The sequence below is a fragment of the Amblyomma mixtum genome, chromosome 9 (genome assembly GCF_055824585.1).
Source record: "Amblyomma mixtum isolate Tamu chromosome 9, ASM5582458v1, whole genome shotgun sequence".
Lineage (NCBI taxonomy): Eukaryota > Metazoa > Arthropoda > Arachnida > Ixodida > Ixodidae > Amblyomma > Amblyomma mixtum.
This window is the reverse complement of record NC_143020.1, coordinates 110,501,693-110,517,221: the sequence shown is the minus strand read 5'-3', so window position 1 is coordinate 110,517,221 and position 15,529 is coordinate 110,501,693. Positions and strand designations below refer to the sequence as shown.

Here is a 15,529-nt window from a genome sequence, read left to right as displayed (position 1 = left end):
ATGAATATGTATACTCTTTCTGGCTGTGTGTGTGTTGTGTTCGGCTCCTCGGCTCTCGAGAATGCGTGCCAGATGCTGCTTGGGAATCGGGTCGCGCTTTGAGCTAGTTGCTTGCACGGAGCGCTTAAGCAGACTCCTCCAATGACGAGACATGGCGCTTTCCCATGATTTGCGCCGCATTGTTGCGTTCCCAGTGTGACGCTTTGCCTGCTTTGTTTTGTGGGAATAATGCGCTGCGATTTGTGTTGGGCAGCTTGACGTCGATTCATTGCTGCGCGTCTTCACTGTGAAAACATGGCTTCTTGATGTCAGTCGGTTCCCGCTTACCCAATTTCTCAATAGTAAGCATAAACTTGAACACGGGGTGGAAGGAAAGTCTCGGGCCGCTAGGCGAATGTTTCGGCAAGAAGACTTGTTTTCGTTTGTGCGATGACAAGCCCTGTTATGGAAGCCTTGGTTAAAGGCACAGAGGCCTTCCTCCTGCCTGTCGTTCAAGTTTGTGCTGGAAAGAATTTCTTCTTCCCTGACGTCTACCATGTTTCCCACTTGTAAAACAAACGCGTCGTTGATGTGGGCAGTTTACTACAATGGGACTTGAAACCTCGAAACGTGTAATTACGGAACCGAAGCACTTGATACTCTTTGATCACTAGTTAATTAATTAGTCCATTCGTTCGTTCATTCGTTAATTTATTCATTCGTTCATTCATTTTTTCGTTCATTCAGCACTGGTCGTCAATATGGGCAGTTTACTACAATGGGGCTTGAAACCTCGAAACATGTAATTACGGAACCCAAGCACTTATATTCATTCATTCATTCATTCATTCATTCATTCATTCATTCATTCATTCATTCATTCATTCATTCATTCATTCATTCATTCATTCGTTCATTCAGTACTGGTCCTTGGATGACACAGTATCTTGGTTTGGGCTAGTTGGTAACAGTTTTTCGAAAACATAGCGCAGAAAAAGGACACGGACGACACAGAAGTGGACAGGACAGGCGCTGCGTCCTGTCCACTTCTGTGTCGTCCGTGTCCTTTTTGCGCCTTGGATGACACTAGCTAATGCATCCGCGACCGGCACAGTTCTCTTGATGGCCATCTAGTGCATGTTTCATGCCTGTTTACTTCCTCCGGAACGGCTTATATCTGCTCTCGCGTTCCCACTTCGCTCGGTCGCCGCGCGGTGTCGCCGCTGTCTGAAGGACAAACCTCTACGGCCCTCCTCCGCATCGGCAGCCCTTCATCCTCATTTATTAGTTGCGTTGTTCGTTCCCCGCCCTGAATGCGCGTGTCCCCTCCGCACACAATGGGAACGGCGGATGTCACGGGGCTGTATAGGGTGGTGGTGGTGGCTACGTGAGCCGTCGCTTGATTGCGATATCGGACGTCCCGGCGTACCCGTACCCCGGCTACACGAGCGCGTATACGACTACACCGACGGCGCCAACACGCTCACTAAGTTCCGCTGCCGCAGGAGCTACTGATGGGACGCATTGTAACGTGTGTTGCTTCGCTCAGAGACTCCCCTAAAATGACTGTACCGGCTACACCGCTGCGCTAATTTGCGGTCAGATTTTGTGCATATCCCTAAAGAGAAAAGTGTACAACAGCTGTATCTTGCCGGTACTCATCTATGGGACAGAAACGTTGAGGCTAACGAAAGGGTACAGATTAAGTACAACGCAGCGAGCTATGGAAAGAAAAAATGATACGTGTAACGTTAAGAGACTGGAAGCGGGCGGAGGGGCTGAGGGCACAAACGCGGGTTAATGACATCCTAGTCGAAAGCAAGAGGAAAAAATGGGCTTGGGCAAGGCTTGTAATGCGAAAGCAAGATAACCGCTGGTCCTTAAGGGTAACGGAGGGGATTCCAAGAGAAGGCAAGCATAGCAGGGGGTGGCAGAAAGTTAGGTGGACGGATGAGATTAAGAAATTTGCGGGAATACGGTGGCCGCAGCTGACAAAGGACAGCGTTAATTGGAGAGACGTGGGGGAGGTCTTTGCCTTGCAGTGGGCTAGTCACGCTGATGATGGTGATGGAATTTCGCGGCGAGGTTTTTTGATGCGCCGTTTTGATGCGGTGTAGCACCCGGGGTGTTGGATGGAGTTTTTCATATTTCGGCCGGGATGAATAGAAAGTCCCCATCGTATGCGGCTATGCCGGAGGAGGAAGAGTTCTCGCAGTGAATGGATAAATCGATGAATGGATTTTATCGACATCCTCTTCGAATCCCGGAGGGGCGGGGTGCCTTGCGTAACACATTGAAGCCCATAGTTATTTAGTAGATGTTCAAGTTCACTTTGCATACTAGGTGACAATAGAAGTCATTGTTTGACATTCTTGTTGTTGATAGAATGGATGGGTGGATGGACGTCAGGAGCGTCCCCTTTGAAATGGAGTGGTGACGGGTGTCATCATGCTCGGTATTTTTTAAAATATTCCTCTGACCGTAAATTGCTGGGCTAGTTGGTTCATAATGTTGTCAGGGTGGAACCAGCGGAACACAGACGCAGGACAAGAAAAAGGAGGTACACCAGCGGTGTGGTGTGTGTACTTCCTTTTTCTTGTCCTGCGTCTGTGTTCCGCTGGTTCCACCCTGACAACATTCCTCTGACCAGTCGGTCAAGCTTAAATGTACCGAAGATTGTCCTTTTCTTTTAAACCGCAAAATTCTATGGACTTCTACGTTGCACCAATTTTGAATCGTGAACTTACATCTTGAGGTAATTCTCCTGCTTTTAAACCTCCAATACTGAAATCGTCTTTTACTTATGTCAACCCCAGATACATTCGCAATACCCTCGTTATCCCAAAAGGGCCTTTTTTTATATTTTGGTCCGGCACCGCAGCATAAGATGTGCATTTTTGATTCACATCTACTGACAGGCAAGCACTACACCAATTCTTGCCTCGCGCCATTTGCATGCTAAGCTTCGGAGCGAGCAAGCTGCAGCCATTTATCCGGGAAAAGCATTCTAGGAGCGGCTACGCGCGACGCCACAACCAGCATTTAATAGAAGCCGCGCGGGCTATTCGAGTACGGGTACGTTCGGGCTGTCCGGGCGCGTGGGCTAGGTTGCGATCCTCTTCTATGGCGACGGGACTTGTTTCGTCACCGCGTAACTTTCGCCTTTGCGTCCTAGTGCTCGCTTCTTTGCTTTTTCTTTTCTTTATTTACCTTCCGTCTGTCGCCTCTGTTTCGAGATCGTATCTACCCTGTCGTCACGCGTCGTGCTGCTTGGCTCGAGGCCACAATAATATTGCCGCTTTCACTTTAGCTCCGGCCGGCATGGGAGCGTTTCGCTTTAAGCCACGTCTCGAGGTCTGTGCGCACACACAGTGAGTATACGGGAAAGATTTCTGCCCCTGCTTTTAACTTGAGCGCACTACGACGTTTTACCGCTTTCGCACGCTTGGGTGGGCGAAAAAATTCATGGTTGGGATAATTTATGATCATTAAGATATGTCTGTATTGAGGTAGACTAAGTTTCGTTGATGATGGCGATGACGATGATGAAATGTTCCGCGCTATATCGTCGTCATCGCGCGGAGGACTTTTTGTGAGAGCTCCATCGTCTTCTTGCGCCTCGGTAGCCTGTGCCGCGCCGGCCAGTGGCAGTCACCGTATGTGAGTGTGACGTCATGGCGCGCGCGCTCGCGATTGGTGGCCTTCGCTTCGTCACGTGATGTTACGACGGCATAACCGTGTGGCGCCATCTGTGACCCTCGCCGTCAACGTCGGGATTGCTTAAAACTGATCTTGATATAATTCAGTGCCATTTAAAATGAATGCAAGCAAACACCTTGTCTCTCTTCGCGTGGTTTCTCGGTTTACGTGTTTACGAGCGTCTGGCCTGCTTGTGCCCGAATTAACACGTCTCCATAAGTTAAGATGCTAAAGCAAACACACTGTGTAATTGAAAGTTTTGCTTAGGTCTGTTGGGAGGTAAAATTATTTGCTATTCCTCGCACATCGGACTTCACGCACTGGAGCACACTTCCTTTAGATTAGGGTTTTGACAGCAGCGCCCTCACACGTTATCACCTAAACTATTTGCGGCGGCCATGCAGGAATGCAAGGGCGCCCATGAAATCTCCTGTCGTCAGCGGCGGCGTATATACGGATAACACTGCGTGCTATATCTTCATGTTCATGAGAAAGCCGGATTGTTTTATCTAAAATGTGGTAACTGATGAGAGAGATCCTCACCACAGATATTCATCGTGCACTGTCTCGTAACATGGTTGCAAATTATCCACGCTCTTGCACTGATAACGCCGAAGTTAGTTGAAAGCGTAATGCCTGACTGACTCGCAATATCTCAATTGTCGCATTGTCAGTCTAAGTGGCATTTGCGTCCAGTCTGACACCCTTCCCACATTCGTCTGGTCATCTACGTCAAACCAGATCGCACCTTGATATAGATAGTTGCGGGTCAGAGAAAAAGAAAAAAAAAGGAAACAAAGCCAACAAAGGGAGCGTCCGAGAGTCGTTCTTCATGCTGGAACACCCGGTCGGTCGATGAGTTCTCCGTTTAACTGCGGCGGAATGACCCAAAAGCGGAGGAATTCTTTATCTCCGCCGTCCTTGCTCCAGAAACACAGCGCCGGGCTGGCGTCGCACGACGACGAACATACAAAAAAAAAAGACAGACAAAAACCACGGAGAAACAATAGAGAGCGGGAACGTATACTCCCAAAGGGAGAGGAGCAGATGACCCCGTTGGAATCGATGATCTATGTACGGGGCTTGTCCCGCGCGCGCGGCGGGCTTTGCTAACGTATAGCCGAGATTTCTCGCCGCCCCGGCTGTTGTTTTTGGCGCTGTCGCCGCGTCGGCCCGCTACGAGATGGCGCCACCGGTGCGAGTGACCTCGATGTCGCTCGGACGTCCCTCAGCCATCGAGGCTAGCCTCCGATTTCTGCGCGTCTTCTAAGGTGATCCATGAATGAAAAACGCCGTGTTTCCCGCAGCGGATCGATTTGTGTTCCTGCCTGGCGTTACGAAAAGGCCGTTAAAGAACGGATTGTCGTCGGGCCGTTCAAAGAGAGCTTATATACGGCGGCCTCTTGTGAAGTGGTCGTGTTCTCATGGAGAAATAATGTCCTTTTGTTGTTGCTGTTGTTTTATGTCGCGACTGTGCTTTTTGTGTGGATCGAATCTTGTCTTTCTTGCTCTCTTCTTCTACCTATGGCCATTGTAGAAGCCGCGGATGTCATCGATTGCTTTGAAACGGCACATTAGGCCTGTGGTGGCAATGCGTGCTTTGTTTGCAACTGGCAGTAATGATGCCTTGCGTGGTGCTTCTTGTATACAACTACTGTTCGATCGGTGGTGGACCAGGGTAGTGATTAAGTTAAGTAAAGTGACTCCTAGCTTGTGCCTTCTTTTCGAAACAAAGCAGCATTTTTAGTTATGAAGACTGCCGTGGGAGATAACTCCGGATTATTCTTGACGACTGCTGTATCTGTATGAATATGTTTAATATAAATATTATACAAGTATGGATACAGGTAGACTGGTGCTTTAAAATGCGAAATAATTCACAATCGAATATTTCTACAGGAATCATCATTATTAGACGAGAGTGCTGCAGAATACTGTACGCGTCATAAAGAAAAGTTGAATGTTATTAGGTCCTTGAACTAATAACTCAGTGGAAAAATAGTTGTTCACACCCCTGAGTCATTACTATAAAAACGTTCTTGACTTTATAAGAATAACTACCTATATATGAAATACGCCTCCTTCGCTCATTACGTAACTACAAAAATTCATATCTCCTTTGCTTGCCTCTGTATATTGCGTGTACTTATGGCTTATCTGCCTTGTTCTCTTTAATAGCGGATGTGTCCTGGGGTTCCAGGTACGAATACTGCAATTCGAAGTTATAGTCCGTATCTGTCGAGAAGCAAAGAAGGCTTTATTTTCTGTGTTTCCCTTCTATACTGATTTTCGCCTTGTAGAAGGGGACCATGGGCCTTTAACAAGCTGCCTTTCCTCACTCAGCTTTTATCCACAGCCTCCTTCATCGTTTTTATGGGAAAAAAAATAGTTATTGTCGCTAGAACTCTCGGGTGCAGTACATCGTATAGTATACTTAATAAAGTGATTCACTCTCCCTTTCAACGTAGCTCCTACCACTATGTAAGTAGCACCCGTAACTAAAGAAACGTAGTACCCGTTAGGAAGTAATGTAGTAGCCTTTAGTAAATATCGTTATAGCCTTTACTGTAGAGCGTAGCACCCCTAACTTCGACCTGCGCACTCATTTATGTCTTTTACCAACTTCCACGAAGCGCTACCATTCTGATTTCTTGAACGTGACTCTAAGTGCATAGGAGTTTCGTTAGTTTTGAGAGCTGCTAAAATCGTGGGTACGTGTCGAGGGGTCGGATTTAGTTAGGTAACTGCGAACATAACCTCCGTCTTTTAAAATACACTAAGGACTTATTTCGAAGCCTTGCAAAGAAAGGGCCTTTGATCAAGCACCGTTAGTGGAGAATAACTGCAGTGAAGTGCGAAGAGCGTACGTTCTGAGGCTGGCAGGTTCGGATGCTGCGGTCGTGGCGCGCTGTCTTTTGGCCTGTGTTCGTTGCCATTTTACTGCGATTCCGTGCTAGTGATGCATCTTACAATTTCAACATAATCTCTGTCATCCTCCAGTACTCCTCCAGCGCTAAAAAATTAAGTCAGTGCTGCTTGAGAGCTTTCTTTACCAGACGCGCATCAATTTATTACACTGCAATGCATAACACCGAGTAAGGCATCGCTTGTCACTGCGACAGTTCTGACTTGCGCTTAACAGCTTTTGATGTTTAGGCTTCGCTTTCGAAGCACATAACTGCCATGTATTGGCTTCGGAATCCTCACCCAGAAGAGAGAAGAATGTTGTTGCATTACTGCCAATGTACGTTCTCAAGTCGAAGTTTCCGTGATGCTTGTGCTTGTGAACTAATTTACTGCTTGCTAGATTGCTTCGCGACCAAGTTGCTCGGTACTGACTCAAGCAGTTAGAACATCTACGCCTCCTAGCACATCTAGGCGCTTCAGTGGCTAAGGACAGAATTTTTTTCCTACGCACCCTGCGTCCCGTAAACTTTTGCTGCCGACTTTATGTATTAAAAAAACAGTGGACAGTCATATGCATGAAAGGGTGAAAAACCAAGTTTGTTGATGCGGATCATGCAGTTAGAACATCTACGCCCCCTAGCACATCTAGGCGCTTCAGTGGCTAAGGACAGAATTTTTTTCCTACGCACCCTGCGTCCCGTAAACTTTTGCTGCCGACTTTATGTATTAAAAAAACAGTGGACAGTCATATGCATGAAAGGGTGAAAAACCAAGTTTGTTGATGCGGATCATTAAAATTGCTAAACTAAAAAAAAGGGGGTGGACGTAAGTCGGGCTTCTATTTATGGAGAGCGTGCTCTTCAAATGCAGAAAGCCAAAACAAAAGGTACATATATAAAGCTCGAAGCGCCATGTGTGGCAAACTTCCGCGATCATGGACAGACTTTTTGTTCCTATAGCAAATACAGGAAGTCTCACGAGGGAGCGCCACTTCCCGTACCTGCGATGTGCCTCCCACGTCGACTCTATAGAGTACGCACGGCAACAGAGTATCTTTCACGAGCTTCATTCGAAATGGGCCTCGTAAATGGATTTTCACGGACCATGAGTGCAGGAACTCCCTACAGAGGGCACCACTGTACTGCGGGCCGAAGTCCCGCAGGAATTCACCATAAAAAAAAAAAAAACTAAAGATAGTGGGACGTGTAAGGGAAAGCACATTGTAGCGAGGACAGAAAAAAAGAGTAAGAAATTTTTCGAAACAAAAGACTGACTGGAAAGAATTCAAAGAAAAAAAAAGGGCCCATTTGGAAAGTCAAAGCCGCGCGGGGTTGACGGAATCTCCAGGCGAAGCGAAAAACGTTTCTTTCCACGTCGATACGGAAGCGAGGTTAGGCGTGCGCAGTGTTAAAAAGTAGCGAAAGTAAGGAAAGAGGCTCATGTGGAAAGGAGGAAGAGGGTGAAGGCAGAAGGAATGAGACGTGCAGGCTCACGACACGTAGTACGGCTTTTCCGTGTCGTTTTGCACTCTGAATGAAGTCTTTTTCCTCGCTCTCACTCCAGCTCTCCTCGGGTCCCGGGGATCGATTTTCAGGGAAGGGGAGGAAGCGGCCAGGTTGTGTGCCTGCATGTGTGGAAAGGAGAGGGAAGGAGGGACATTAGTAGGGTGGAAACCATGGTCGTTGCCCTTGGCGACCGCAGCGCCACTGCAGAACCGCTGCGGATTCTCGCCGAACTGCGTGGCTTAGGGCGTCGTTCTACCAGCTGCCTTCTTTTTTCTCTCAGTGAACGGCATTAAGTATTCATACTGACATATATATATGCCTTATACGTATATTGTAAATGCTTTCAATAGAAGCGCGGAAAACAAATTTTGGGTATTCCTTATCTTCAGGTGCACAGTGTTTGTCAAAAGGTCTCCTCGATTTGGCTGCACTTTCTGCACTAGTTCACAAAAGTGCCGTGCCAGTGCAGTGCCAGTTCTTGCAGCGCGAGTGTAGCCTGGCACTAGTGCTGTCGGTGCAGCGGACAAATCGAGTGCAAAAGTGCCGAAACGTTCGTCTGCGGCGGCCGTGCGTTGGTGTTAGTCGCGTGGTTTGACATATGCGCGGGATTGTGCTAGCTCTATTGAACACTGCGCATTTCTTCGAAGTGGCGCATCTCGTGGAGTGGCTCAAAAAATTGTTAATCCCAAAACTGGTGAAGAATTTGACACCGTCCTTTCCGTTGCATTGTGCAAAGTGGCGCAGGACGGTCGATCGTCACCAGCCAGCCAGTCGCTTACGCACGTACACAGACACGCACGCACACGCGCGCATACACACACGCACGTGCGCGCACTATCATTTCAGCTGTTTAGTGAGGGCACGGTGCAGATTCCGAGTCTAGCACGGGTATGCAGCCGTCTCAACCATGGTCTCAACGCCGGCATGGCCACGGAGCCGTCTGCTACGGAGCGCGCCAAGCACCTTGCACTACTTGCACGAGAAGAGAACTCGCCGGAAGGCTAGTGCAAAAGTGCAGCAGAACTCGGGAGAACTCGTGCAGCACTACGTCAAATCGAGTGCCCAAGTGCAGGTGGCGCTAGCTGCACTGGAAAATCGAGGACGCGAGTGCAGCACCGCTTGAACTGGTGCAGAAAGTGCAGCCAAATCGAGGAGACCAAAAAGTATACAGCCCTAGGGGTCTACACTGCTTCTGAGCCCTGCAGCGCGGCTCCTCTTGCATACTCAGTGATCCTAATCTCACGAAGGCGGGAGGAACTGAAGTCCACAGCTCTTCCAAGCATAGGACTACCAAATGTTCGTAATGTCCCCACTACACGCCTTGGAAGGAAGCCCCTTGGGTTGTATATTTTTGACAAAGACTGTACGCTGTCCCGGACAAATGCGCCATGCTGCAGGTAACCTAGCATCCATGATGACCCACTCTGAACATTCACTGAGTAATTTGAACGAGGATGCTTGCGCAAATCCGGCAGACACGACAGGACGGGACTAAATTGAATCGCCTTGACTACGTGGCAGCGTGGGGCGCATCCCAAATAGGGCTTGTTAATGGTTCACTTTAATAGTATTCTCATCAGCCGACAGCTGTCATCGTGACAGTGTTCTATTACACTGTTACATCAAACGACGCCGACGCCGCCTACCACTGGAGAAAGTCTGCTATGCATTTAAGAAGCACTTGAGGCCGCGCTAGTTGGAGCCTATTATTCTACTATGCAGCTATCTCTGTGACGCCAAGAAGACAATGAATAGGCTATTCGCACGCAGCTGTTGTATGGAAAACTAAAGGCGCATTTGGGAAAATCCGACACATTCCAATGACAAGGCACTCAGAGAATTGACGTCTTATTATGCCATCTATCTTTCAGTAGAGTTGGCTCGGTCCTTTTCTAGCACGTAACAAGGGACTTGCATTTCTCCTGATATCATCATCATCAGCCGAATTATTTGGACTGCAGTACAATAAAGTCCTGCCTGAAAGTGGTCATCTCTTGCAGAAATTTGTTCCGACAGTCCAAAGTAAGTCCATAGGCGGTCCATAGGCTGCCTATATTAAAACTTTTTTGACGGCCGCTCCATGCAGCATCAAGGTGACGTGCCTGTGACAATAACCACGCAACCACCGGTAGAAAAGGACCCGACATAGTTGGCGCCCACGGCTCCAGCTTTTATTTTTCGCATCCAACTCATGATTCTGTTACTAGCACAATACTAACTAAATCTTTTCTGTGACACTCATCTCTTTAGATAACCAAGATGTGCCTGTAGCACTAGCCGCGAGCACACATCAAATCATTAAAATTCGTGTCACAGTACGTAACCAAACAAAAATGTAAACAACCGGACGAACTCGTCCGCTCACAATTCGGACTCCTACTTGTAGACTTTTCAAAGCTGTCCATCCCGGCGGGTCGACCGGGCAGCTAGCTGTCTCTGGGCGGCGCTGCTCGACGATTGAAATGTCCCTTCTCTTTATCTCTTTATCCTAGTCTTTGTTTCTCCGAAGGGATATTTATTCTTCGGACGGCAGTTTCGGGCAGGAGTTTCTTCGTGGGAAACTTTACGTTCCGCCCCGACATGCCTCGTGTATCCGCGCAAAATGTTCCTACGGTCCGCAAACTTCAATTTCCCTTTGTTCTACGTCCGAAGGCAATCTTTGTTCCACGAACGACGATGTTCTCTTGTATTGTGGGCTTTCTCTGTTCCTCCGTCGCACTGGGCCGGTGTCCTGCCCAACACAATGTGTGTTGCTGCAACGATTCAAAGCGCTGGTCGCACTGGGAGATGTGTTCTGCTTTGTTCTTGTTTATCTTCTTTTTCTACGGCGCGCTTCGAAACTGAATCCTAAGGGAGTTGAGGCGTTTGGAAAGACGTGCTTGTCAAACCTTATCAACGGGAATCTGGCGACTTGAAAGCGACGCTGGTCTGGGGCTGACAGGGCCGGGGCTTCGCTGTACTCGTATACGCTTTAATTTAGGTTTTTCGTGTAGATCGAAAGACATCTTCGAAGAGTTTCTACGGCTCGGTATCTCATTACGCCCGCTTACGCAACGCTCGCATCCCACTTAAGAAGGAACGATCGACACTCTTCAGTATTGCAGATTGGACCAGAAATTGCTGGAGTGTGCGTTTTTTGAGCGCGAAACTTCGCCAGTAATAGCTTTCAATGTAGGAACAAGATAACGAAATCCGTTCTAAGCAGGTTTCTTTGCAGGGTACTTGCTTTACATCGAAAAATGCAATTACCTAGCTGTTTCGTAATAACTCTGCATTGACTAGTTCCCATCCCGACATTCTCCCTGGACGATACCATGAATAACTAAAATAGACGTCTTTATTAAAGGCGGCATGGCTTGGAAGAGCTGTTGCTTTGCCAGTGATTTGAGTGATTACATTGCAATGCTTGTACCCGTTCGTGTTGGCAAATGCGACACATCATACGAGGAATTCAATTTGAGAAGTGCCCGTTTGAAATTTCTACGTCTGCTACTAGGCTAGAACGAATCCTTTGTTTAGCGAAGCAAGTCTACCGACCTTTCAATTCCTGAACCTTGAACAGCGACCAGCTGTTATTGGGAGCGCTTAACTAGATTTTGAGGTCGTCGTTCGTATTAAATGACGTCAGCACACAGCAGTATAACGTCACCCATTGCCAAAGGTCGCATGACCAATTTAAACAGGTGACGTGACTCATGGATGCTTTGACCCGTTATGTAAAGTACCAATATCAATAAATATGAATGCTTTGTTTCGAACGAACAGTTGGAGGGCAGGGCCATCAGGCGAAAAAAGCTGTAATTGACAGCTTGAGGGTGCCTAATGGCCGTACAGGGCAGCAGCACATAGACTCTGTGCAAGACATTCAACCATTAAGATCCGTTAAAATCAATTAATATCCGTTACACGCGACTACGACTCCACTGAAACTTCCATTGCATCCCATGCATGTCCCATCGTTACATCCCATGGACGTCCCACCGTTACATCCGGTGGACGTGCCCTCAACCTATCATTCTTTTTCTTGTCTTCTATTGTGATTGCATAATGAGACCCCCTGTGGATTTTATCATTGACCTTCATTGTTCTTTTCTCTTGTGTTTGCATATAGGCGCCGGCGTAGCAGCCTGTCGCGGCCTGTGGGCTCGTCGAGCAGCGGTGGTGGCACGGTCATGAAGGCGGTCGCCATGGAGACCGTCGATGACACCGTGACCACGGAAGACCAGCTGGTGCCGTTGCAGGTCTTTGTGCCGGACCTTGTCATACAGGTGAGCGGCACCCCCCTGCTCCGTCTGCTTATTATCAGCACTGCATGCGGAATCCCCGCTGTCATACAGTGGGAAAAGGCAATGTAATAGCCGGTAAAATAACTAGTCGCTAATAGGGTACTATGTCCAGACGTTATCACATAGCTGACTGCGGACCCACCAGCAAGTACGTGAAGGGAACACAACACGTGTTCCCTTCGCGTCCTTGCTGGTGGGTGCGCGTGCAGTCAGCTACTATGTGATAATGCACGGTCGACTCGCGCAGCAACGTGCTGTTTTAAACTACACCTTGACGTCTTTAGCGAAGATCCGCTCCTTGCGGGCGCCTGGCGATGAGCGCATTACCAGGGCGCATAGCGCAGTAATCTCACTCTGGTTGAGTGCGTGCACTGCAGCGCCCACTGAAGCCGCTGGGCCTCAAGCTGGTCCGGCGTTGCTTTCACTGTAAATCAATCAGTCAGTTAGTCAGTCGGTCGGTCGGTCGGTCGGACAGTCAGTCGGTCGGACAGTCAGTCGGTCGGACAGTCAGTCGGTCGGACAGTCAATCGGTCGGACAGTCAGTCGGTCGGACAGTCAGTCAGTCGGACAGTCAGTCACACGGACAGTCAGTCAGTCGGACAGGACAGTCAGTCAGTCGGACAGTCAGTCACACGGACAGCCAGTCAGTCGGACAGTCAGTCACACGGACAGTCAGTCACACGGACAGTCAGTCAGTCGGACAGTCAGTCAGTCGGACAGTCAGTCAGTCGGACAGTCAGTCAGTCGGACAGTCAGTCACACGGACAGTCAGTCAGTCGGACAGTCAGTCAGTCGGACAGTCAGTCAGTCGGACAGTCAGTCACACGGACAGCCAGTCAGTCGGACAGTCAGTCACACGGACAGTCAGTCACACGGACAGTCAGTCACACGGACAGTCAGTCACACGGACAGTCAGTCAGTCGGACAGTCAGTCACACGGACAGTCAGTCAGTCGGACAGTCAGTCAGTCGGACAGTCAGTCACACGGACAGCCAGTCAGTCGGACAGTCAGTCACACGGACAGTCAGTCACACGGACAGTCAGTCACACGGACAGTCAGTCAGTCGGACAGTCAGTCAGTCGGACAGTCAGTCAGTCGGACAGTCAGTCAGTCGGACAGTCAGTCACACGGACAGTCAGTCACACGGACAGTCAGTCAGTCGGACAGTCAGTCACACGGACAGTCAGTCACACGGACAGTCAGTCACACGGACAGCCAGTCAGTCGGACAGTCAGTCAGTCGGACAGTCAGTCAGTCGGACAGTCAGTCAGTCGGACAGTCAGTCAGTCGGACAGTCAGTCACACGGACAGTCAGTCAGTCGGACAGTCAGTCACACGGACAGTCAGTCAGTCAGACAGTCAGTCAGTCGGACAGTCAGTCACACGGACAGTCAGTCAGTCGGACAGTCAGTCACACGGACAGCCAGTCAGTCGGACAGTCAGTCACACGGACAGTCAGTCACACGGACAGTCAGTCACACGGACAGTCAGTCAGTCTGACAGTCAGTCAGTCGGACAGTCAGTCAGTCGGACAGTCAGTCAGTCGGACAGTCAGTCAGTCGGACAGTCAGTCACACGGACAGCCAGTCAGTCGGACAGTCAGTCACACGGACAGTCAGTCAGTCGGACAGTCAGTCACACGGACAGCCAGTCAGTCGGACAGTCAGTCACACGGACAGTCAGTCACACGGACAGTCAGTCACACGGACAGTCAGTCACACGGACAGTCAGTCAGTCGGACAGTCAGTCAGTCGGACAGTCAGTTACACGGACAGCCAGTCAGTCGGACAGTCAGTCACACGGACAGTCAGTCACACGGACAGTCAGTCAGTCACACGGACAGTCAGTCAGTCAGTCGGACAGTCAGTCAGTCGGACAGTCAGTCACACGGACAGTCAGTCACACGGACAGTCAGTCAGTCGGACAGTCAGTCACACGGACAGTCAGTCACACGGACAGTCAGTCAGTCGGACAGTCAGTCACACGGGCAGTCAGTCACACGGGCAGTCAGTCACACGGGCAGTCAGTCACACGGACAGTCAGTCACACGGACAGTCAGTCGGACAGTCAGTCACACGGACAATCAATCAATCAGTCACGCGGAGAATCAATCAATCAAGCAATCAATCAATCACGCGGACAATCAAACTAACAAACAAAGTAGTGTTCATTTTAATGTACGTTAGGATTGGCGAGGATATTGCATACTTCAACCTCTGCTTCTTTCTTCAATGGATCCGCCCTTATGCCCGGGTCTATCTCATCTTCCGCCAGTGGACCGCATGCTGACTCTGCGTAAAACAGCATGAGGCCGCGGCCCGGCCGTATATTACGCTCGCTATATCTTGGCACAGCCGCCGTCATTTGCGCATTACGCGCGCATGGCTTCTAGCAGCGGGCGCCGCCCAAGACTCCGGAGAATTTCGCGTAGCGTGAAATGTCTGTCATCTTGTGTACGCCCGTGCGTGCGTGCGTGTGCTTGTTCGCTTCGATAAGAAGGCCACGCAGAAATAAGGCAGTGCGTTACTGTTTCCAGTGGGAGAGGAGGAAGCCACTCCGCACGGTAACGGCTTCATACGGCCAACCTCGTATGCAGGCAAAAATGCCAGAGCGGCGGGGGGCCGTATTGTTGCGTGCGAAGAATGTGCCCCGTAGAGGGAGACGGGGAGAGAGTCATTCTGTCGCGTTATTGTCGGTCATTTCTCTCTTCCTTTCGGGTTTATTTTTTCTACGTGGAAGCAAGGCGGCGAAAGTGAGTCTCGGTGAATTACAGCCAGCAGCTAGGTCTCGCTTTTGTCGCAGCCGGAGAATGAAGTAAGCAAAGCATCTAAACGAAGAAAGAAGGTAAATATAGACGACAAAAAATAAGAAATAAAATTAAAAGGGAAGAATAGAGGACCAAGTAAACAAATAAACAAAGAATAATAAATAAGTATAAGCAAGTAAGAATGGAAGAAGGAAATAACGGAACAAAGAAGTGACTGAAAGGTCAGGCTTGACACAGTGCTTTTTCAACTCTACGGAGCATACAATTGTGAGCTGGAAGACATTTTTTCCGTGAGCGGCTCGGAAAAACGCGGCTCACTTTCGTGCAAGGATTCGAGACGTTGGAGGCGAATAAAGAAAGGGGGCCGAGAGGTTTTGCAACTGGG

The 15,529-nt window shown here is 49.2% G+C and overlaps 1 protein-coding gene across 11 annotated transcripts in view; it reads left to right on the top strand.

The window, feature by feature from the left end:
• Nucleotides 1-15,529, top strand: part of Prosap (SH3 and multiple ankyrin repeat domains prosap) — a 207,351-nt gene that overhangs the window by 156,846 nt on the left and 34,976 nt on the right. For 9 of the 11 annotated variants that reach the window (XM_089561362.1, XM_089561361.1, XM_089561356.1 and 6 more), the window contains one exon: nucleotides 12,202-12,358. In XM_089561362.1, the coding sequence (XP_089417488.1) occupies nucleotides 12,263-12,358 (96 nt within the window). In that variant the 5' untranslated portion in view covers nucleotides 12,202-12,262. Of the gene's footprint in view, nucleotides 1-2,628; nucleotides 3,351-12,201; nucleotides 12,359-15,529 lie in introns of those variants that run through there. The other 2 variants (XM_089561355.1, XM_089561353.1) reach the window with 1 other exon arrangement.